This window comes from Artemia franciscana, chromosome 7, assembly GCF_032884065.1.
Source record: "Artemia franciscana chromosome 7, ASM3288406v1, whole genome shotgun sequence".
Taxonomy (NCBI): Eukaryota; Metazoa; Arthropoda; class Branchiopoda; order Anostraca; family Artemiidae; genus Artemia; species Artemia franciscana.
Genome location: NC_088869.1, coordinates 2,323,989 through 2,348,481, shown reverse-complemented (window position 1 = coordinate 2,348,481; position 24,493 = coordinate 2,323,989). Strand labels below are relative to the sequence as shown.

At 33.2% G+C, this 24,493-nt stretch overlaps 1 protein-coding gene across 1 annotated transcript; it reads right to left on the bottom strand.

The window, feature by feature from the left end:
- Positions 1 to 23,527, bottom strand: LOC136028726 (rRNA 2'-O-methyltransferase fibrillarin-like). The gene is made up of 6 exons (XM_065706597.1): positions 23,423 to 23,527; positions 16,118 to 16,279; positions 10,632 to 10,777; positions 8,030 to 8,203; positions 3,340 to 3,585; positions 1 to 216 (listed from the first exon to the last, which is right to left on the bottom strand). Exons 1-6 carry the CDS (start codon positions 23,433 to 23,435, stop codon positions 49 to 51), a joined length of 909 nt encoding a protein of 302 aa, XP_065562669.1. The 5' UTR covers positions 23,436 to 23,527; the 3' UTR covers positions 1 to 48.
- Between the last annotated feature and the right edge of the window lie 966 nt (positions 23,528 to 24,493).

Genomic DNA, 24,493 nt, shown 5'->3' with positions numbered 1-24,493 from the left:
TAATCGGAAAACGATTTATTGGTATAAAACATAGCAACAAATTTTGAATCACTTGTTCTTAGGGGGAGGCCTATATACACCAACAACAACAGCATGATCTCTTTCATAAGGCTCTAGTGTCAACTGCTCAATTGGCTTCATTTTTTCAGCTTGCATTTTCTTGACCTCGCCAGCAAATACGGCTTCTGGAGCAGCTGTGCTGTCTATACAGTTGGCCTACAGAAAATAAAGAAAACAAACTTAAGTGAAACTAATTTTGATTAATTAAATTTGGATAAAAATTCGCTTGGGCATATAGGTCCATAATACCAATATTTTTCAACAAATTCAGTTTCAAATTCAGATCTATTGTTAATAGAAATATTGCCGTTTTTTATATTGTACTATTATTGTAATTGTTAGAATATTATAATATTGTTATATTGTAATATAACAATCTAGTAATATGTTATTGTTAGAAAATTGTTAATAGAAACAAACCAAAAATTACATGTAAATCTGTATGAGTTAAAAACAAGATCCGGAAGCAAATAAATTGTACTGTTGTTGTAATTGTTAGAATATTATAATATTGTTGTATTGTAGTATAACAATCTAGTAATATTGTTATTGTTAGAAAATAATTGTTAATGGAGAAAAAACAAAAAATTAAATGTAAATATGTATGAGTTAAAAACAAGATCCAGATGCAAATAAATTGTACTGTTATTGTAATTGTTAGAAAATAATTGTTAATAGGAAAAAACAAAAAATTACATGTAAATCTGTATGAGTTAAAAACAAGATCCATAAGCAAATAAATTGTACTGTTGTTGTAATTGTTAGAATATTATAATATTGTTATATTGTAGTACAACAATCTAGTAATATTGTTATTGTTAGAAAATAATTGTTAATAGAAAAAATTACATGTAAATCTGTATGAGTTAAAAACAAGATCCAGAAGAAGATAAATTGTACTGTTATTGCAATTGTTAGAATATTATAATGTTGTTATATTGTATTATGAAAATCTAGTAATATTGTTATGGTTAGAAAATAATTGTTAATGGAGAAAAAGAAATTACATGTAAATCTGTTTGAGTTAAAAACAAGATCCAGAAGCAAATAGATAGCACAAGATCCAGAATTGTACTGCTATTGTAATTGTTAGAATATTATAATTATAATATTATATATTAGAATATTATAGTTATTGTTAGAAAATAATTGTTAATAGAGAAAAACTAAAAATTACATCTACATATGTATGAGTTAAAAACAAGATCCAAAAGTACATAATTTAGACAATAATTCTTCTAAGTGTTTATGAAGATATACACGCCTTTAACCCGTAAAAATCATACGTGTTCTGAAGATGATCAATGATATGCCACCTAACTGGTATAAATGTCCAGCATTTTCTTAAAGTAAAACATCATCAAAAAAAAGAAAATCAACCAAGAATTATTAGCAAATGTCCAAAAATGAAAGAAAAATATGTGAATTCTGGCACGGTGAGTTGTTTACGTGCTAGGTCTTCAAATTAACATATGGTGGCATTGAAAGCAGGGTTGTCACCTCTAGCGGTATCACTATTTTAAGAGATTTTTTATACTGTTTATACAAAAATATCACTAAATCAGCACATAAATCACTATATTATTGAATAAAATTACTAAATCAACCAGCAAATCACTAAAATCAAGTGATTCTTGTTCTCATAGGATGGCAACCCTGGTTGATATGCGCCTCGTAAGTGGGTAAGTCCTTCATGCAAACATAAATAAAATACAAAGCATCAACAACCTCAAAATAAAAACCCTTTTTTCCATCTTGCTCCATCTAGATTTTTATATTGGTTGCTACAAAATTATCAAGATTATATAATCAGCCATAAATTTTCGCCTTTGTTGTGACGCCGAATCGTGAAACCAAAAATAAGTGGAAACTGATTTGGTAAATACAATTATGCTTTTAGTTCATAAAAATTCAAAGATATTTCCTCGAATAATCATTTAAGGAAGATATAGCTTACGAAAAGCTAGCACAAGGAGTTCACCCTCGCAGAGCATTTTCGGTTTATACAGCAAATATTTTCAGTGTGTTTTCTGTTTCTGTTTTGGTTACTTTCTTACATAGTTTTGCTCATTCAGTCACTTTTTGTAACTCAGCTTACTGCGAATTAATGGCAGTGTTCGTCTTTTACTATAGCAATCAGGAAAGTTACACTTCCTAGAGCTCCATTACAACATTTTTTTCGCTCGTTTTCTGCTGATTTGTCACATGTTAACATTTCATTCTCTGATTTTTCCTAACTTACTCTAAGATATATATATCTGTATAGGTCTCCACTAAACCAATTGAAATAACCAAATTTCCTTTTACTGCTTTTCTTCATTCAACTTAAAAAATTCAAAAACAATATTATGCCCCAACAGAGAGCAGAGCTCGTAAGGATGGGACAGTACAATTACATAGAAAAAAACACCTACGTCTTATCATACTAATAATTCCAAAAATTAACACGGCAAAAACAAATAAAATAGAAAAAAACACAAAAGAAAGGAACAAGGATATCTAAATAACTAAATATCGGGCAGGAGGGCGTGGGAGGCCATCCCAAACAAGGGACACACAAAGAAGAAAATCAAATAATTTAATGTTCCATCATCAATGATGAATAATCAAACATTAGCAAACAATCTTTAATATTTGTTTTTTTTTTAATTTAGCTAAGATTTTTGAGCTGGATCAAAAAGAATTATGTCATTGAGCTTATAATTGTTTGCAATGAAAGGTATTTGGTACCTAATCAAAATCTTGAACTTTCAGAACTTACAAAAGGAATTCCGTACATCCCAGACCGCTGGCAATCCGAATGAAGAAGTACAATTAACTGAGATATATCATAGAAATAGTTATTAGAATTTTGGATTTGAAAATCCCATATTGAAATATAATAACGTTTTAGTTTCTGATACATTTTCAAGTTTTGAAGGTCGATGTGAAAAATTTCCACTATCCTTGATACTTCACAGGTTTTGCTTAGCCTAAAAATACCCCTCCCCAAAAAATTGGATTTATGTAAACTTACACTGGAGATAATAACACAGACTTGATAGTATTTTTTTTACTATTTAAGGATAATGGTCGCCTGCCTTTTCAGAGCAAGCCGACAAATATTTTAAAATTTGGTTAAGAGTCAGCTGATTAGAGCTTCAATGTTAATCCTTAGCTGTAATAAAAAATGAATTTAAACTCGACATGGCATTCTAGATTTTTGGAATTTATATTCGTTATCATCGGATTACATAAAAAAAAAACATTATATACTTATTATAAACATTATAAACTAACTTTAATAGATATGACAAAATGTCCTCCATTCTTTAGAAAGTATTGAGCGTTAAGTGCAACAATACGGGCCTGATCAGGCTGAGCCACATCTGCAAAAATTGTATCAACCATGCCAATTAGCATTCTGTATTTGTGAGGATGTCGGGCGTCTTCAATAATAGGTACAACATTGGTTCGTTTCTTGGCCATATTTAATAGGTCACGACCAGAACGATGGGAAAATTCGACAGCATATACGACACCTTCCTAAAAGGGAAAAAATACTCACATCAAGGTGAAAGTATCCGCGTGGTTTAGGCATGGAATAATAAACACGTTTTTTTAATAAAAACAAACACGCGGTTGGATTTTGAGATCAACTTGATCATAAGACTCACTGTGTGATCGATGCCTTTTGGTTGTTTTCATTAATTCTCAGTCAATTAAAAAATTGTCAATTAATATTTTCTATCTAAGTATACAGACTTAATATATAGACTATAAGTATATAGTCTTTTCTATTTGAACATAGACTTAATCAAGTTCAATTTTTAGTTAAAAATCGTACAATTATCCCTTCGAGACCTGAGACAAAGGATTGTGTGGATCTTCTAGAATTCTAGGGCTTAAACAAGGTCAAGTATTTCCCAGACTTTATACAATAGAATCTTTATGCTTGATAAATCGCAATCGAAATGAATTTAAAAGAATATATTAATTGAATAAAATTATGTTATGCTTGTTTTTGTCGTTCCTTATGGCCTTCATCAATTTATCCCAACAAAAAGTCAGCCAATATTTCTCTCATAAACTGAAGCTGTCAACATGGCTAGGACAAATAAAACAACTAAAAAAAAAATTTAAAAAAAAGAACACCACGGGATTCTGAAATCTGTACCGAGGAAATCAGAAAGAAGGTTATATGCATGTTTAAGGATGTTTATAAGAAATATTAAGAGTTAAGTAAACTTTCTTTTGTTACATTACCATACTTAAGAATATTCAGTCATCAAGAAAGTGAAAAATATATTATATTCTCACAGAAGTTATACAGTAGTAGTCTTAATTCGTCCCTAATTCGAGAAACAATTTTTTTTGTATTATTTGTTGTAAAGAGTAGGGGACTTGTAATGCCTCGCCTACAGAGTCTTTAAGAAGTACATAATACGTTATAACCTGAATGCTAGGCAGACCTAGCGTTTTCGCTACGGTTTTTATTATTTGATGTAAAGCGTAGGGGACTTCTATTGCCAAGCCTACAGTCATCGTTTTACCAAATCAAAATAGTTGGTGACAGTTTTTTAGACATTTAAGAAGCCATGAGAGTAAAAGGCAAAACCGTCTTTAAAATCAGACATGGTTTGTGACTATAATTAGGCAAGGTTACTTTAAGTGATACTTTAAGCATTATAAATAATACTTTACAATATATTATTTGTTGTAAAGAATAGGGGACTAGGCAGACTTAGCATTTTCCTTCAGTTTTTATTATTTGATGCAAAGCGTAGGAGACTTCTATTGCCAAGCCTACAGTCATCGTTTTGCCAAATCAAAATAGTTGGTGACAGTTTTTTAGACATTTTAGAAGCCATGAGAGCAAAAGGCAAAACCGTCTTTAAAATCAGACATGGTTTGTGACTATAATTAGGCAAGGTTACTTTAAGTGATACTTTAAGCATTATAAATAATACTTTACAATATATTATTTGTTGTAAAGAATAGGGGACTAGGCAGACTTAGCATTTTCCTTCAGTTTTTATTATTTGATGCAAAGCGTAGGAGACTTCTATTGCCAAGCCTACAGTCATCGTTTTACCAAATCAAAATAGTTGGTGAGAGTTTTTTAGACATTTTTGAAGCCATGAGAGTAAAAGGCAAAACCGTCTTTAAAATCAGACGTGGTTTTTGACTATAATTAGGCAAGGTTAAAGATACTTACATGAAATGGATTAAAAAAAGAAGCAGAAAAAACATAAACTTTTCAAACGGAGCTTCGTATTAAACAGTTATTTTCTCTAAGTTTGATCTTCAATCCACTTCTGAAGTCCACCTCTTTACACTTAAGGGAAGGGGGCCATTGGACCTTTTTTAGATCTAAAATTTCTGCACTTGAAAGAAAAGAGGAGGAGAAACAAAATATATCCACGTAAAAAACCAATACAAATCAAAAAATTGAAGAGAGCAAATGAAATGAGGAGGAGGTAAAACTGAGCTTCACATGAGGAGAAGGCTAACCGCCTTCTCCTCCTTAATTGCCACCATTGGGCTAGTTTATAGAATTCGTACAACCCTGGTGCCCTACTAATGTCTATTTACAGTTCTAAAACGTGTTTAATATAACTTTGCAATTCTTCAGTCTCTTCAAAATCTTCAGTCTCTGTGCGATACCAATTCAGGAGCTTATCCCCCTTCATTTATCGTTTTTAGATCGTTTAGGAAAGAGTTTGAGAATGTAGCATTAGATGGGGAGAGGGGGACATTCTCGGTATAATACCCGTCTGCTGTATTGTTTTGCTTGTTTTTAATGCTAACAATTCCATTTATTTTCAGCAATGTACATTGTAGTTGTCAGGTTTATAATCTATAAATGTTTATAGATTATATGTTCGTTTAAATATTTAAATAAAATATATAAATAAAATAAATTAAATTAAATTTAATAATTTATTTAAATTTAATTTAATTTATTTAAATTTTAATTTTTTATTTAAATTCATTTAATTTAAAATAAATTTAAATATATAAATTAAATATATAAATGTGTATAGATTAAATGTTATGTTTATAGATCTATAGTTGTTTATAATCTATAAATGATGATAACGCTAGTGATATCAAGCGGTGCTAACCATTTCCCTTATTTTAACGAGGTTTTAATATGGAAGGTTTCTAAAAATAAACACTTGCCATTTATGCAGTTTGAATAAACTTTGAAAGACAGAATATTAGAAGTGTTTAATTTACACAAGTTTCAATTAATTTCGTCCATAATTAGTGCTTGTAAAGTAATTTGTAATTTAAAACAAAAGCTAAAAGCTCATATGGCACTTGTGACAAGGCCGGACGAGCCAAGAGCTCATATGGTATGAGCTCAAGCGAAATCCTAAAAATCAATAGATTGATTTAAAAGGAATATCGGAGGCTTAATGACGGTCGGGACTTAAAATAAGAGATCTGAGCCACGAGATCCTTCTAAATATCAAAATTCACTAAGATCCAAAACCCACTCGTAAGTAATAAATTCCTCATTTTTTCTACTTTTTCCTCTCCCTTCAGCCCCCCCCCCAGATGGTCTGATCGGGGAAAACGACTTTATCGAGTCAATTTGTGCAGCTACCAGACACCCCTACCAATGTCGATCGTCCTAGCACGCCCAGAACCACCAAACTCACCAAAGCACTGAACCCCACCCCCTAACTCCCCCAAAAAGAGTGAATCCAGTACGGTTACGTCAATCATGTATCTACGAAATTTGCTTATTCTACCCACCAAGTTTCATCCCGATTTCTCTACTCTAAACGTTTTCCAAGATTTCCGGTTTCCCCCTCCGACTCCCCAAGGGTCAACAGATCTGATCGGGATTTGAAATAAGAGCTCTGAGACATGAGTTTCTTCTAAACATCAAATTTCATTAAGATCCGGTCACCCGTTCTTAAATTAAAAATTCCTCAATTTTTTTAATCTTTCCAAATCAACACCCCCCAGCTCCTCCAAAGTGAACAGATTCGTTCTAATTACTTCAATCACGTATCTATAACCTGTGCTTATTCTTCCCATCAAGTTTCATTCCGATATCTCCACTCTAAGCGTTTTCCAAGATTTCTGTTTCCCCCTCCAACTCCCTATGTCCCCGGATCCGATTCGAATTGAAAATGGAGCATCTGAGACATAAGATACTTCTATATATCAAGTTTCATTAAGATCCGATCACCCATTCGTAAGATAAAGATACCTCAATTTTGACGTTTTCCAAGAATTACGGTTTCCCGCTCTAACTCCCCCCAATGTCACCGGATCTGGTCGGGATTGAAAATAAGAGCTCTAAAGCACAAGGTCAAAAATGAATCAAGAATCAAGATACAAAAATGAAAAAAAAAATGTTAAGGCTTTCGATTCCCTGAATTTGGTTTCACTCAACCTTATTTTTCCTCTTTTTCTAGACATGCACTCTAACGAAAAGAAATAGGCAAAAGGGAAAACGAATAGGAAAATTTTATTTTCCTTTTGGATGAAGATAATTTTAAATGGGGGAAAATAAAAACAGGGTGGAAAGGTAAGACATAATGGGGAAAATAATGGCAGAAAAAATGTGACGAAGTGACACACATAATGACGACAAAGATAATAGTTTTGGAAGTGTCATCAAAAAACCTGTTGGAAACCAAAACGAACCAGCTGCTGATTTTCAGAAAAAGAAGCAGATTCACTTTAACCTACATTTCTGCCATTCACGAGATTTTGTGTTAGACTTGAAAAGAAAAACAATAGAGGTCATTTAAAAAGCCTCAACAAAAGATAATAAATACCTCCCGGTCCCCAATCATACCTTTTTGCATAATAGGAGACGTCAAAAACGAAAGTCATCTTAAAATAAGACAACGGACAATGAGGGCGACCTAATTAGAAAAATGAAATTATAAGAAGCAATAAATACTATGACTCGTTTTAAAAAATAAGAGCCAATTTTTTTACTTATTCAAAAACAACCTACCGGGCCAACAATATCAGATACATGTGAGACAGTAGTTCCTGACGCAGCACCAAGGTATAATACTTTAGTTCCAGGTTTAATATGGACCTGATCCACACCACCAAGAATGGCAGCGGCCAACTTAGAACGGAAGGGATTCCAGACTCTGTACTCAACTTTCTTTCCATCTTCAGCCTGCAAAATAAGGGGAACAACTATGAGCAACAATATTATTTGGCTCCAGAGACCTTATGAGGTAGTGGACCCTTTACTGGTAAATTCCCAATTCACCAGCAGAATTTTACCAGTGTTCAACCTACCACTGGCAAGCTGGGAGGTTTTATTCTGTTACTTTCTCAAATTACTTTTTTGGTGAAATTTTCCTTTAGTTTGAAAAATTAGTCGATGTATTGACTAAATAAAATTTAGGACAGATATCCAAACAGTATCTGTTATAATAAATCCTTTAAATTGGTAGAATATTTAAGTCTATTTTGAAAATTACTGATGAATGGTCAAGATTTAAAATTACTTATCACAGGTGTTGAAAGATTTTAGTGGTTTTAGAATATTTTTTAGGTGGCTCTGTTTGGAAATCTAACTATCTTTACTTTGAGGGAATTAAAAACTGCATTGCAAGCTTTTTTATATACAATTAAGAATATTTTAAACCCTCAATGCATGTGCTTGCAACGGTATGAGTTATCATAGGCCTTAAACCAAACAGTATATTCTTAAAGTCAGAATCATGGCCAGTACCTTTCATATTTAGCAGAACGCTAATTTTCAGCAATATGGGCGGGGTTGGGTAGGGGCTAGTGCTGGGTTCACTAATGAAATACACATTGGGATAATTCAAAATTAGATAGCGGTATTGAAAATAAAACCGTATATTTCAAAAATTTCTATTTTATGCACTTTACAATGGCATACACTTCTAATATTTTGTTATACCATGAGTCAGAGCGCCTTTACCAAAGATCAAAATAATGGATTTAGGTAGTGATAGCTAGTACAGTACCGAATAATTAGACTTAATATTGGTAAAACTAAGTTAAGAAGCCCGAAATGAATCAGATTTCACATAGGCAAAATTTACAGGATTGACTATATGGATGTGCTCCCATAACTAAATATGGAGGTTATATTAGATATAAAGTCTATTTTGCCTACAAAGAAAAGAAGCGTAGAGAACTAACTAAAATTAATGAATAATAACTGATATTTAAAGATCTTTGGTTGGCATTAAGAAACTTCACTCCCTTCGCTTCAGCACCAAGTGGCTGCGTTGCAAATTGCCTTTTGCAACTTAACCTTTGGCAACCGGACTAATTACACAGGTAGTCCAAAAGATTTTGCCCCTTATAAATTTTTCTCCACATCTAATTACAAAAAATTTTCTAGTATCTATTACGTACATTATACATGTACCATAGGAGCATAGTTGTCCAATCCTTTGGATAAGGTCAAAGACTTTCAAAACAAAATAAATTGGATTGTTAGGGGACTTTTTGGATTATTAGGAGAAAGAGCCCTTCAGACCAGTCTAAGGGAAGGGATTCTACCCTAGCCCCCGCTTTTGAATGTATGCATGTATGTAACATGTTGCTTACGCATGGAAATAGTCCTATTGTTTGCTGATTTTAGTAACGTAGCTACAGTGTGATGGTTCAAAATGGTGACACAAAGGGAAAAATTAAACTACAAAGACATGCAAATACACACACAGTTACAAAATACGGACATAGATCCATCATTGGCTGGCGACAAAATACATAAATAAAAAAAATAACGTCATCAACATAGATGGGTCTGGTTGAGGTACTTTTTGATGTTTATTATTGATTTTGTTTTTGTTCCCTCAGGGAAAGCAGCCAAGAGCTATAGGAACGGCTGGCAAAAATTCCATCACAATAGTGAACATAAAGACACACGAAGCAGTGTCTTCACGAAGCACCAAAATCCCTAATTTAAGGATTCACAACGAAATATCAGGTTTTTCTGCTTTATTATTCGATGTAAAGGGTTGGAAACTTCTACTGCCAAGTCTCCCCCGTTTTTAGAAAGTGAGTAATATATTAGACTCTATCACAAGTTATACAATAGTAGTCTTAATTCGTCCCAAATTGGAGAAACACGATAAAATGTTTACTTTATAATATGCAGCATGTCTATTATCATTTTTCTTTCCGGTTTTATCCACATTAGAGGCAACACTCTCGCGCTGCCTATAGTAAAGAGACATAAGGCGTCAATGTATTATTTATTTTCAAGACCCACTTCATATGAGAGGAATGGTCATATAAACTTCGAAGGGAACTCATTAGACTGGAAATTAAAAATTCTGCTCCCACTTTTAAGGCCCTAACGTGATCGAAGGGCAGCCAGCCCTCTCGATGCCCTTTTTAGGTGCAATCCCCACAAAGACACCTGGTCAAAATTTTGAGATAGCCTTTTCGTTTAAAATGTTCTCAAGATTAAACAACTATGACAGAAGAGATGTGATGCCCCCCCCCCCTCAAGCTGCTAGGGCAAGAGCTGTCAGTTTTACAAGTTATCAATTGTTTACATATAGAGTTCGTTAATGGGAAATGGGTGCGTGTTTGGTCCTGAGTCAACTTACATCAATTGCAATTCTTTTCTCTCCATATACTGATTCACCAGCAACTCCATTTAGAGTAACAAGGGCATCCTCTTTTCCTCTGGCAATAAATACTCCTTCATGTCTGTGTGGCTCAATAAATACTTTTGCACCACCTTTGAACCCACCTACAATAACAATAAAATTTAACATAAATCAATAAAAAACTATATGTACATAAATTATAAGATGCGTTGTAAATAATCCAAGCACTAATGAGGCTCCATGTATCATCACTCCACATTAGTTCTCGCAGAAGAAAAAATCTTTCGCAAGTACTGCAAGTTTTTTCCATTCAACCAAAATTAAATTGTTTCAACTGTTCTCAACAATAGTTCATTGGACTGCTGATTCAAAGCAAAATCCGCATGACGTGCAGAAAATTCTTGGTCATATTTGGCAGAACAATGCCAAATTAATCGGAGGACGATTAAACATTTCCATTTGAAAGTATTTGCGAATTATTTATGAATGAATTGTATCAATCTGTTATCTCTAGATAAACATATGAAGGTTGTCAAGTATCTCTGGGTGGGATCTGGATTTACCTCTATATCAACTAAAACCATGTTATTTTGTTACAGATTTTAATTTGATGTAAAATACACCCTTGAGTTATGGACACGACACAATGGTTTTGATTAAAAAAAAATTAGGGGGATATATTTCTTTAAATCTGTTGTGGCAATTGTATTTTCTTTTTCAATGAAAATACCAAAAAAGGTATTTTTTCAAAGTCTGGGAGGGGAGGGGGCATTGATGCCATTGGCATGATAATTCATCACTTTTTCCAATCTTATACAGACGTTCAATGCACTCTCTCTAATAAAAGGTAAGTAAGGCGAGTTCTAACAATTTTCTTTTTCTTAGTTCAGCCATTCCTCCAACTTAACCGCATCAATATCAATTTTACCCAACCAAATGGAATAAAAAGACGGTCTACATTCTTTTGTTAATCAAGTGTGTGAAAATTAGAATTTGCCTCCTTCAACTATTGCTGATACAGTTAGGATTGCATTATTTAAAAAGTAAGCGGGTAAAATTCGTCATAAAAGAGTTTGATTCAGCATAATGGTTACTTAATATGCATGTCTTCTTTCTTTTATGAGATTGCCTATTAGATTTGTGGTTCCTTTTTTGTGCATCTTTTACTGAAGAAATGCTGAAAACAGTTTCTATGTTTGGAATCCTGTGAACAGATTTACCATTTCATGCCTAAAAAAATTATAAGCCATACTACTAAGATGTTTCTATATCTTTCCCAGCCACAGATTTCAGCTGAATTTTTAAGAGTAAAACTGACCTTATCAATACATCCACAATAAATCAAAGGTATGTATATTGTGGATCCTAACAGGTTATTTCAGTTGACTAGTCCTATTCAACTTGAGAGCACAAATTTTCATCAATACCATTAGCACAGAATTGTTTAAGGGTAGATTGGTAAAATCGTCATTTTATGCTAAAGAGATTGATTCAAATGTAATAGCTCTGTAAATATGTGAGTCTGGTTTCTTTCTTTTCTTATTTCTATGTTTGGTTTTGTGTTTATTGTTGTTTTTATACTTATTTGTTCTTACAATTTTAAGTTACTATTTCATGCAACAAGCCTGTGGCTTACCGCATATTTGTTTTGATAAATAAACCAAAAATTTGAAAATCAGTCAAAAAATAGTTTTAATGGGACCTTATATGATGTCTTAAACATACGTCAAGTTTGTGGAAGTTATCAGTGTCCCTATTGCCTCCTTTATAGTGGCACCCTGTGTCCATCTTTAAAAAGGACAATGTACTCTAATAAACACATGATAAGGACAATAGAATAAAACTGAACAAGTTCCGTACAGTAGAAATTGCTTTTTGGACAGAGTTATGATGAAACGATTACTTTCTGTTTGAGGGGGATATTAGATGCAACAACCCATGTGTCTGCTTTCTTTTTTATATGATTATTTGGTAGGTTTATTCAGACTATTTTCCGTTTCTAGTAAATTTTGCAGCAAAGTTTTGGCTTCCGGCATTTTTTTTTTCAATTAAAAATAAAACCACAAGCTTGGAAATACAACTCTAATTGGACCACAAGTACGAAAACATTATATTCTTGTTTGCATGCAGATCAAAGCTCTAAATAGACCAATTAGTGGCTACGTCAGCCCATATTTTACAAAACTATAGCAAAAATATAAGAGCATGGATTGTGGTGTTTTATACTAATTGCAAGCACAGAACAGTAAATCAATCACATTTATTGGTGTTTCCCAAGGAGCCTCACTCCACGTAAGGAAACATGTTAAGAAAACAATTGTTACCTCATTATACGCAGAATAATCATAGTTAACACATTTTGCATGAAGCTAAACTTTATTTTCACTTCTTTCATTGTTTTACATTTTTTCTACATAATTTCTGAATTGTTTGTGTCTATTCTCTAAAACTTACTTCAGCTTCGAAAAACATACTCAACAAACGCCCAAACGCGATCTTCATAATCTACCCTAATTTGTCACTATTTCTCTTTTAACACGTGATATGAGAAATAATTTAGATGGCGTTTACGTGTTTAATTCATGTTGACACCACTGCGGTTTGTATATGGTGACCTCCACAAACAAATTTTGTAGATCCCATTTGTTTCAGCAAAAATTTGAAAACTTAAAGAATTCTTATAGAATTCAAACACCAAAGCTAACCCAAACAAATGAGCAAAAAAAAATTCTGTAGTGCAGTCAATTTGCCAAAACATCAAGAAAAACTCAAAAAAGAAACAAATAAACCAATTAGAAACTGTTTCACCACAGAAAACCAAACAGTTCGTCAGGTGAAGAGTATTTTCAATCCACAGCCAAAGAGAAACTAAACTCAGCCAGAATGTCAGACAACTAAAAGGAACCCATCTCAAATAAATATCCAGCAGTGGCATATAGTGTCCCTTAGCAATATGAAACTGAAAGAGATGACCACTTTTATTTCAAGACATGTAGTAGACATAATATGCCTACAGGAAACTAACCTTAATAATTAGAAAAAAAGTCCAAATAAAAGGCTTTGAGACATACAAGAAGACAGATCAACCGGAAGAAAAGGAGGGGATGTATCCCTGATGATAAGAAAAGGGATCCCATATTCTCTGGTATCCCCAAAGATATTTCTTAACGAAGTTGATACAATTGCAGTCGAAATCCTACAACATGATGGAAAACTTCTTAAAGCAGTCTCAATTAATAACCAAAATGGAAGAAACAATATACCTGAAGTGATAAAAAAAAAAATAACCTAGGATCGTAAAAACAAAATTTTGGGAGATTTTAATACCCACAGCTATCTGTGGGAAGATCCTGAACAATGAAACTCGGCAGGGAAAAGCGTAGAGAAGGCAATCCTAGAACTAAATTTGATGGTTATTACCCCATATGGTCTAAAAACACACTACAACCCAAAAGAAAAAAGGTTTGGAACAGCAGACCTTCAAACAGCCCCACCAGAGTTTTGACCAATGCAAACGTTAAGCGGATTCCAGAGTTACAAACAGACCACTGCGCCATTCTCACTTCCACTGTAGAGGTTTCACATACTCCAACCCCAGCTACATACAAATTCCAACATTCCAACAAGGTTTATCGACACTGTCGATAAACCTTGTCAAATAAAATAAAAAAGGGAAACACAGACACAGACACACAGTGTAAGACAGACACTAATCAGATTAAAAAAACCGATCATCAACTAAAAAACTGAGTCAATGCAACAATTCACTGATTAATAATTTTTACAAATGCAGGAATGAAACTCTTCTTGTATCTCTTGTGGATTGGTGGGATTGACTGTGCTCTTTGCTGACAATACAGCGTGTAGCGTAAAGGCTCGCAATGCAACCTTTCTAAGACAAAGTCTATCAGATGTGACAACAAGACTAATGGAAAGGTTTAGCTGTAATAATCTCAATGTTAACTGGGATAAGACAAAGCTTATTGTATATTCTAGTGCCCAGAAAAGGTTTCCAGATCTACGTTGAATCTTGATTGAAAAATATGACTTGAACGTGTAGAGTTGAAACGATACAATACTTAGGAATTATATTGAATGCAAAGTTGTCACATAAGACCCATATTGACAAGCTTTGTATCAAGCTGAGCAGAAATGTTGGGATAATGTGACACTTTCGTCACCACCTACCATAACATCCAATGCGTTGCATATATTTTTCTCTTATCTATTCATATACAAACTACTGCGCCATAGTTTACGTAAATACATTCAAAACCCATCTTCATTCACTTCAGGTTCTCCAAAATAAAGCCATGCAAACACTTATAAGTTACCTTCCTGCACCATCATCTATTCCAGACTCATCTTCAACAAAGAGTGCATATGAATACCTAAATATTTTACTTATTACACTCCTTATACCATTTACTACAGTGTTGTTTCCAGTGAAATAAAAGAAAAATTTGCTTTCATCTCTTCTTCTTCAATCCGACCTGCTTCCCTTGGAATCTACTCGACTCTACTCTGCTCAACAAATTTACTAATTCACCAGCCTCTTGTCAGATGTGAGCAATTACGGTTTTCTTTGAGGTATAGTTTGATAACAAATTTAATAATTATGAAAATAATATCAAGGGATTGTCTCTGAGTAGTATAAAGAAGACATTTAAAGAGTTTTTGATAAATGAATATTAAAGTTTTTTTTATGATTTTGATGGGTTTGCCTCTCATGTCAGTTCTAAAGTTGTCTGTTTGTTTTTTGAGGTTGTTGTATGATTGTGAGTTTGAACTGACAATGACAAATAATATATTGCAGAATTTCAAAATAAATAACCGTAATATATAAAACTATAGATTAAAATGAGTGGTGAAATATTATCGGAATGATTTCCTGCATTGCTCTGGAGTTGTATGGCTGTAGCTTGTTGTGGTGACAGGTGTCGTGCTTGTTTCGTGTAATATTTGGTGTTAGGATATCGCACTGGTTCTGTGATGAAAGAAGGTCATGTCCAAAGCCCATTAGAAGTTCGTGCCTCCTTGTTCCAAGTGTTGTTACACCTGACAGAACAAGACATTCTTCATAAGGTAACAGTGTATCCCCCAAAATCACTCGCAATGCATACTTTTTATTCCTCAAAATCACTCGCAATGCACGCTTTTATATTCCCTCAAGTTTGTTAGTTTGATCTTTTGTGTGATCAGTGTACCAGACTGGACAGGCATGAGTACTGGACAGGCAACTGGTGAGTGCTATTATTTTTTTCCTATTTTGAAGAAAGTTGTTTGTTTTTATTTATAATTCTTATGCCATTCATGCTATACTCTCTACCAGGAGTAGATCACACTTATGCTGTAATTATTGTACAAAATAAAAGAACCTAAACCTAAATGTTGTAAGCAATGCCTTAAGTGTTACACTGAAATTCATAAATCCATTCCGTCATTAAAAAAAGTTAAATAAATATGATTAGATAATGTATTACCTCTTCCTCCCCTACCACGCGGTGTTCCTCGTCCACCTCCTCTGCCACGCGGTGTTCCTCTTCCACCACCACCAAAGCCACCACGTCCTCCCCCTCCTCCACGTCCTCCTCCAAATCCTCCACGACCACCTCGACCTCCTCTGTCACCTCTTGGAGTAAAACCTGAAAAACACAACAAATTAGTGGGAAGTAAAGAAAGATAGAGAGGCATCCAGTGTTACTAAGAATATACTATTTCTGGTCATGGTCTATACCTCCATGATAGTACTTTCTGGAAGAAATAGTATTTTTCACTAGCATAATTATTTGTAGTATACACTCCCTCCAGCAATTCAAATACATTGCTTAACATTGTTGTCAACAGATATGCAGCCTATATTTGTAAGTTATGTGTATTCTATTATTTAGTTCAATCTTTTTGGCTTTATATTATTTGGTTCTTAATATGCTTAAAGCTTGCTCATATTTTTTTTTAATGGTATAGCACTTTCCTCCTAGTCATACTTGGAAAATAAATATTTTGGTTAAAATTGTATTTGCTGTAATCTTAGATACCAAAGAAAACTGTCATTGTTTTTACTCTACTGTAAAATGTATCTTTTAGCATTATGCCCTTAGAACCAAGGCTAGTGATATATGGTCAACATACTTACAATAAGAAGGGACAAAAAAAGATCAGAGTCCAAAAAGTTACTTTAAGATTTAAAAAATACATTTTTGTTTCTTCTTCATGCTTAGGGGGTGACAACTTTTTTATAAAAAAAAAATGAGTGATTCTAGTATAAAAGTCAAATAAAAACACCAGAAAGAACACATGAACAGTTTAAAATTAATGTCAAATTTTAAGCCTGACTGTCTTTGGGCTGCCCTTGAAGATGTATAGACTACCAGTAGGAAAGTCCCTTTGAGGTCCAAGACAATTGAATGACTTGTAAAGCTGTCTATTGAATTGTCATTTTCTAATACTTATGAACAGGAATAATCTGACAATTTTCTACATCAAGTTAAAAAAAGTAAGCATTTCTTAGTGTATCACTGATGTAGGATGAACTCAAAAATCTTAATAGTTTCAGAAGGGACTGGGCTCAAGGCCCCCTCCCCCAAAATTTGTTTGCCTGGACAAATAGCTAATACTTATCACCAGAAGGTGGACTATTGGAGAATATTTTCAGAAACTTGAATAATTTTGGAACACATTTTTACAGACTTTTAAATAACAGATAAACATTCAAATGGAGAAGTCCATTTATTAGACACTTTATTAGTGTCTAATCCATTATTATTTATTAGTCCATTTATTAGATACAAAAGCCTGGATATTTTCAGTCACATATATAGCAACCATCATAGCAGAAATGCCAAAGCATTTAAATTAAAACTAACATATTGATACAGAATATAATAATCAACTTCCAGTTTGTTCACTAGATTTGTTTGAGAGAATTCAATAACAGGGTTAATACATAATTTAAGGTATTAATACCTAAAATACTTAATTTAAGGTATCATGTCAAAAATACAGGTTTTGAACCTTAGATGGGAATGTGCCCAGCTGCTCTACCTGAGCATTTTCATTGCTTCCAAAATAAAGATATGTTGCTGCTCATTTTTCCTGCCATCTGTTCTTAGGTATGGCATAAAACAATTACCATTTCTATTTTGAAAAATACATCTATTAAATTATAAAGAAAAGAACATTAATCATCTAACAATTCCTCTCCCAAATTAAATAAAAAAACAAGTTTTTGACAAAGAACAAAAATTACTCCATATGAGAAAGGGGCTGTTCCCTCCTCAGCGCCCCGCTCTTTACGCTAAAGTTTGACTCTTTCTCTCAACTCTACTTTTTTAAAAAATAAGAAACTTTAGAGTACAGAGCAAGGCATTGAGGAGGGAGCAGCCCCTTTCAGATACAGAGTAAGTTTTGTTTGTTTTAAGTTTTAATGTTGCTCCTTACTTTCAGTTAAAAAAAACTTGTTTTTGTTATTCATTTTCTGAACGTTTTTGTATTAATGCATGTTTTGATTTTGGCTCTTCACACATGAATAATTAAAACAAAATTTGCATATCAATTAATTTTTTTGGCTAAATGGCTTTTTCATAGTTTTGATTGGATGATTTTGGGAAAGAAAGGAGTGAGGGAGTAGGCCTAGCTACACTCCAATTTTTTGGTTACTTAAAAAGGCAACCAGAACTTTTAATTTTACAAACGTTTTTATTAGTAAAAATATACATAACTTACGAATCAACTTACATAACGAACTTCTAAATCTGTATGTTTTGTTACGTAAATGAGGGGGTTCGCCCCCTCGTCAATGCCTTGCTCTTCACAATAAAGCTTAAATTTTGTCTCAATTCCTTAAGAATGATCCCTGAATCACAAAGGCAAATAGAATAAGTAGTTGAAATAATAAAAAATTACTTTAGTGTAAGGAACAAGGTATTAGAAGGAGGTGAGACCCTCATATGCATAATAACTTCTGTTTGTTTTAAGTTTTAATGCTGCTCCTTACTTTCAGTTGAAAAAACTTTTTCATATTTATTCTTTCATTGTCCTTTAAAAAATACTAAAAAATCCTGCACCCCCTTCATGGAAATTCTTTTCCATGACAAATTCATCAATGGAAAGTCCCCCCCCCCCACTCAACCAAAAAATCCCACTGGAAGTGTATGTACACTATTCAATAACCCTTACTATGTGTAAACACTGGCCAAGGTTTATAACTTGCAGCCTCTCCCATGGGGACTGTGGGGGAGTAAGTCGCCCCCAAAGACACAGTTTTTAGGTGTTTTTTTTTACTATGCTGAATAAAATGGCTATCTAAGAAATTTGATCTGGTGACTTAGGAAAAAATGTGCATGGGAGGGAGCCTAGGTGCCCTCTAATTTCTTTGGTCACTTAAAAGGACACTAGAACTTGTAATTTATGTTAGAATGAGCCCTCTTGCGACATTTTAGGACCACTGGGTCACACCTTGAAAAAAAAGACAATAAAACAAATTAACATGCATCCATGATCCATCTTGTGGCAAAAAATACAAAATTCCGCAATTTTGGAGATAGGAGCTTGAAACTTCTATTGCAGAGTTCTCTGATATTCTGAATCTAATGGTGTGATTTTTGTTAAGATTATATGACTTTTAAGGGGTGTTTCCCCCTATTTTCTAAAAAAAATGCACATATTCTCAGGATCATAACTTTAGATGGGTAAGACTAAAAATGTGATTCTTTTGATGTAACTATTGGTATCAAAATTCTGTTTTTTTAGAGTTTTGGTTACTATTGAGCTGGCTTGCTCCTTACTACAGTTCATTACCACACACTGTTTGACTAAAAAAATCCTATGCAAATTAAAGCACAAATGTTTTAAACTCAAGACAAGCATAAATTAGGTTATACAAGACATAAAAGATAAGATGAGCAGAAATTACTATAAATGAAGAGATGAATCCTAAAACAAAAAGAAATCATGATGAACAACTAAGTAAGATTTAAAACAAATATATAATTAATATAAACAATGGGTAGCAATGCAACCCCTCAAATTGTCCCAATTTGCAACCCCTCACATTGTCCCATAGCAGGTAGTGTCAATTAAGCTTTGCTGAAAACTTAATACATTTCTGAAATGGGAATTCCTGTTCAGTAAATTGTTTCACTGTGTTTGGAGGTAGTGAATTTAAAAGGAAGGAAACATAGACAAACATAAAATCTTGCTGAATCAGTACAAAATTAATTGTCACAAATTTTCAATTTCTTTACAGTAAGTGCAATTATGCCAAACATCAAGCTCCCAAAAGCTTAGAATTTCATTTCTGATTTACTGAAAAATAGACAAATACCTTAAATTGAAAGCTTATATCCAACTAATTTTCTACACACTTAAAAGTACAGGATTTAGAAGGAAGAAACCTTTGATGATCAAATGTTACTTATTAGACAAAAAAAAACTACATTGATTATAAACTATTTATTTACTGATTAAGTCAGACTTATCTAATTATTAGTTCCAGCAGAATTTTATGAATTTAATCAGTGTTAAATGAAAAACCAAAAAAAAAAACATTTAGTTTTCACATCAATTTTAACAATATGAAAAAAAGAAGGGGACAGGTGAAGTTGAGTTATCAGAAGAGTAGAACCACTAAAGAGTAGGATAAAAAGTATAAAATTTACACCTTTTAATTTTAAAAGCCTTTTAAATTTAGTATTTCTTCTATATTAGTCTTTTTTATTTTTCTTCTTGTATCATTTTAATAATGCAAGAAAAAAAAAAACAATTTGAGAAAAAAAGGAGGGGAAGGATGAAGTTGAGTGTAGCAACAAAGTGGGCAAGGGAATCTATCATTCTCTGGGCACCCCATGGAGAGGAATACTAAATGGATTAAAGACAAATAGGATTTTCTTCAAAATGGTATTCATTTCTAATAATACATTGTAATATTGTATTATAAATTATTAATAGCTATATCTAGATACAAATAATATATATTTATAATTATCAGTTTTCTTGTTGTTTAGAAAAAGGATTTTTCAAAACAATTATACAAGTTCAAACATATGAAATAAATATTGTCTTTGAAACAGGTTACAGATGAAACCATGTTCAATTTTTTTCCATAGACACAAACCAATTTTGAAACCAAATATTCAACAAAACAATGTAGAATTTTGTAGCAGCAGGGCAAGGAAGTGATAATTTGTAATATACCATGGATATTTAATATAGGAACCATATTCTTTAATTATTACAAATAACTTTTGTATACTATAGTACCATATTTGTTTCTGGAAGAGAATGGGGGGGGGGATAAAGGGTTGTACCAAGAGGGCCAGTTATGCTCATTATATCATTGAGCAATTTAAATTCTGATTAAGTTTCAATTGCTCATTAATAACAATGTCAGTTTATTTAACTTTTGAATTTGCTTTATAATTTCCAAGGAAAATTTTCGTTTTTTTCTAGTTTAATTTATAATCATTTTATAATTTAAATTGTGAACTTCTATGTAATCAGTTCCATTTACAAGAAGAAACATGGTGGTAGTGGCTGCATAGTGATGTTGGACTCCTATATTGCAATATTAGCTTCAGATTCATAATCAGCAATATTATAAACTCTTATATACCACTTAAGTGAGGATCAAGCACTATTTGGAAAATACACTCAAACTGTTTATACTTTGGACTTTTATTTCAAATTATGCAATAAACATTTGTGAAAAAGTGCCTAGCATTGATCAAACAGTTTGTGTTTAGTCTTACCCATCAAAAGTTACAAGCCTGAGAAAATTTGCCCTATTTTAGAAAATAGGGGGAAACACCCCCTAAAAGTCATAGAATCTTATAGAAAATCACACCATCAGATTCAGCATATCAGAGAACACTATTGTAGAAGTTTCAAGCTTCTATCTACAAAAATGTGGAATTTTGTATTTTTGGCCAGAAGGCAGATCATGGATGCATGTTTATTTGTTTGTTTTTTTCCCCAGGAGTGATTGTATCAACCCAGTGGTCCTAGAATTTTACAAGAGGGCTCATTCTAAAGGAAGTCAAAAAACCTTATAACTATGTCTTAGGGGATAACTTACTCCCCCACACTCCCCATGGGAGGGGCTACAAGTTACAAACTTTGACCAGTGCTTACATACAGTAATGCTTATTGGGAAGTGTACAGATGTTTTCCAGGGGATTTTTTGGTTGGGGGAGGGGTTGACAAGAGGGGGATATGTTGGGGGAACCTTCCATTGAGGAATTTGTCATGAGGGAAGAAAATTTCAATGAAGGGAGCACAGGATTTTCTAGCATTATTAAAAAAAACAATGACAAAATAAATAGCCTAAATGAAAAAAAAAATTCAACTGGAAGTAAGGAGCAGCATTAAAACTTAAAACAAACAGAAATTATTACACATATGAGGGGCTCATCTCCTAATACCTTGCTCTTTACACTAAAGTATTTTTAGTGATTTCAACTATTTATTCTATGGCTTTTGTGATTCAGGGGTCATTCTTAATGAATTGGGACAAAATTTAATCTTTAGTGTAAACAGTGTAGTACTGATGAGAGGGTGAACCCCTCATATATGTAATAAAAACATGAGATTACAAAAATTTGTTACATAAGCTAATTTATAAGTTATGTTCATCTTTTGCTAATAAAAACATTCATAAAAAATTAAAAGTTCTAGTTGCCTTTTTAAGTAACCAAAAAATTGCAAAACAACTAGGCTTCCTCCACTGTTTCTCAAAATCATTTGATCAAAACTATGAGAAAGTCATTTAGCCAAAAAAAATAAACTTGCAAATTTCATGTTAATTATTGCTCTGCAGAGAGCCAAAATCAAAACATGCATTAATTCAAAAATGTTCATAAAGTAAATAAAAAAACAAGTTTTTTTGCTGAAAGTAAGGAGTGACATTAAAACTTAAAATGAACAGAAATTACTTTGTATATGAAAGGGGCTGCTTCCTCATCAATGCCCCACTCTTTACACTAAAGCTTTTTACTGTTTTAAAAAGCAGAGTAGAGAGAAAGAGTCAAACTTTAGCATAAAGAGTGGGGCATTGATGAGGAAGCAGCCCCTTTCACATATGAAATAATTTCTGTTCACTTTAAGTTTTAGTGTCTGATTACAATCAGACAGGGAAAATATCAATTCAACACCCTATGTGCCAGCAATGGCACTTGAGCATCTTTATCCTTTTTATCCTATTTCTGTTCTATTTGTAGATGTAGACAGTGTATTCATATCCAATCCATTTTCAAAGGTTTTAACAAAAAAACAAAAATCTAATTTGGGACTGATAGATTATAGGGAGCAAAACTTTGAATATGAAGAAAAAATTTAGGCCTACCTGAGCAAATGTTGTTAAACAGGAAGCATTTGACTTGCAATGAACTAGGCTTGCCTATCCTCTTGATGACAATACTCTGAGGTCTATATTTGATATAATGCAAAATTGGAAGTTTCAAAAGCAGTATATTTGCATAAATGCTGATTTGGCACATATTGTGTGGTGTAACGGGCCACTATTTTCCATTGTATTTAATCGTTAGCTTTCTATCCTGTTTGATTTATTTGATTGAATAATGAATCTATGCACTACATCATAGAAAATCGCAAGGTTTAGAAAAACACAGAAATTCCTTAAAAAATCCCCAAGCTCCTAAATGAAGAAGTTTTCCCCTAAAAGACTTCGAAAACCTTATAATAGAAGGAAAATCCCTAGAATGGAAACACTACTAAGAATCATTGATACACAGAGAATTCCTAGCCTTAACAAAACAATATTTGTAGACTACCTGGTCTACCCATTTCCACGTTTCTATCACTAGCCTCGCTGTTGTAATCTTTTCTTTACTAATTTCTTATTTACCAGAAATTGCGATTAGCTGCGTTTTATTTCAACAGCTTTGATGAGAATGTTAATCGTCCCTGCTGCCCAGGATAACCTTGACTAGAAAATCAGTGTTCACTCGCTGGAATCTGTCACAGGTTGAATTGGAAGCTGACATGCTTATTTTCTTACAAATCATGTTTTTATTTAAGACTTCAATGGCTCTATAAAAATAATCAAGTAAAAGTAAGGGCAGAATAGCATAATAATATACTAGTGTTAACAACTCATCGCAGCACCAAGCCGCCTGAGGCTGACTAAGCTACGCACGCTGCTCCTCCGTCCCAATCTATTCATAGCGCCCCTCTGTTAACCCTCCCAAGAAGTTCACATTTCCCTCAAGCATTCCCTAATAATATCTTCCCACCCCAGCCAAGGACGACCTGCTTTTAACTTAGTCTTAGACAGTTGGCCGAAAAGGACAAACTTCGGCAATCTGGTATTCACAGAACATGTAAACCCATCTTAACCTTTCTCTTATTACAGCCCTAGAAACCAGGAGTGAACACCCCTTTTTGGACAGCCTGCTATATGAAATACGGTTAGTCAGTTGGGTAACAAAACAATCCGTAGGTAGTTTCTGAGGGAAACATTTAGCAAATCCTTCTCCGGTTTTGGGGTGCCCATGCTTCAAAACCATATTTGACCACTTTCATCAATATATCTTCCAATAGTTTAATCTTGACTCGCATACCTACGTTCCCATCCTTCCAAAAAATTTCTCAGGTGTGAAAGAGCATCCTGGGTCTTGGCTATTTTACTTTTAACATCTTCACTACATCCACCATCTTTACTAATAATACTACCTAGGTAAGTGAAGCTGTCAACTTAAATGATATTTTCGTTACCTAGCATCACCTTTTTATCCTCACTAATTCCTAGCCTTAGCAACTTAGTCTTCTTAACATTTATTTTCAAAGGTATTCTAGCACCTTCACCTCGCAAAACATGTTAAAGCTTATTCATTTGGACCAGC

Coding starts and splice junctions, on each gene's coding strand:
- LOC136028726 (XM_065706597.1), bottom strand. Junction 3,586..8,029: donor TATCTGATATTGTTGGCCCG/GTAGGTTGTTTT, acceptor TTTCCCTTTTAG/GAAGGTGTCGTATATGCTGT. Junction 217..3,339: donor ATTTTGTCATATCTATTAAA/GTTAGTTTATAA, acceptor TATTTTCTGTAG/GCCAACTGTATAGACAGCAC.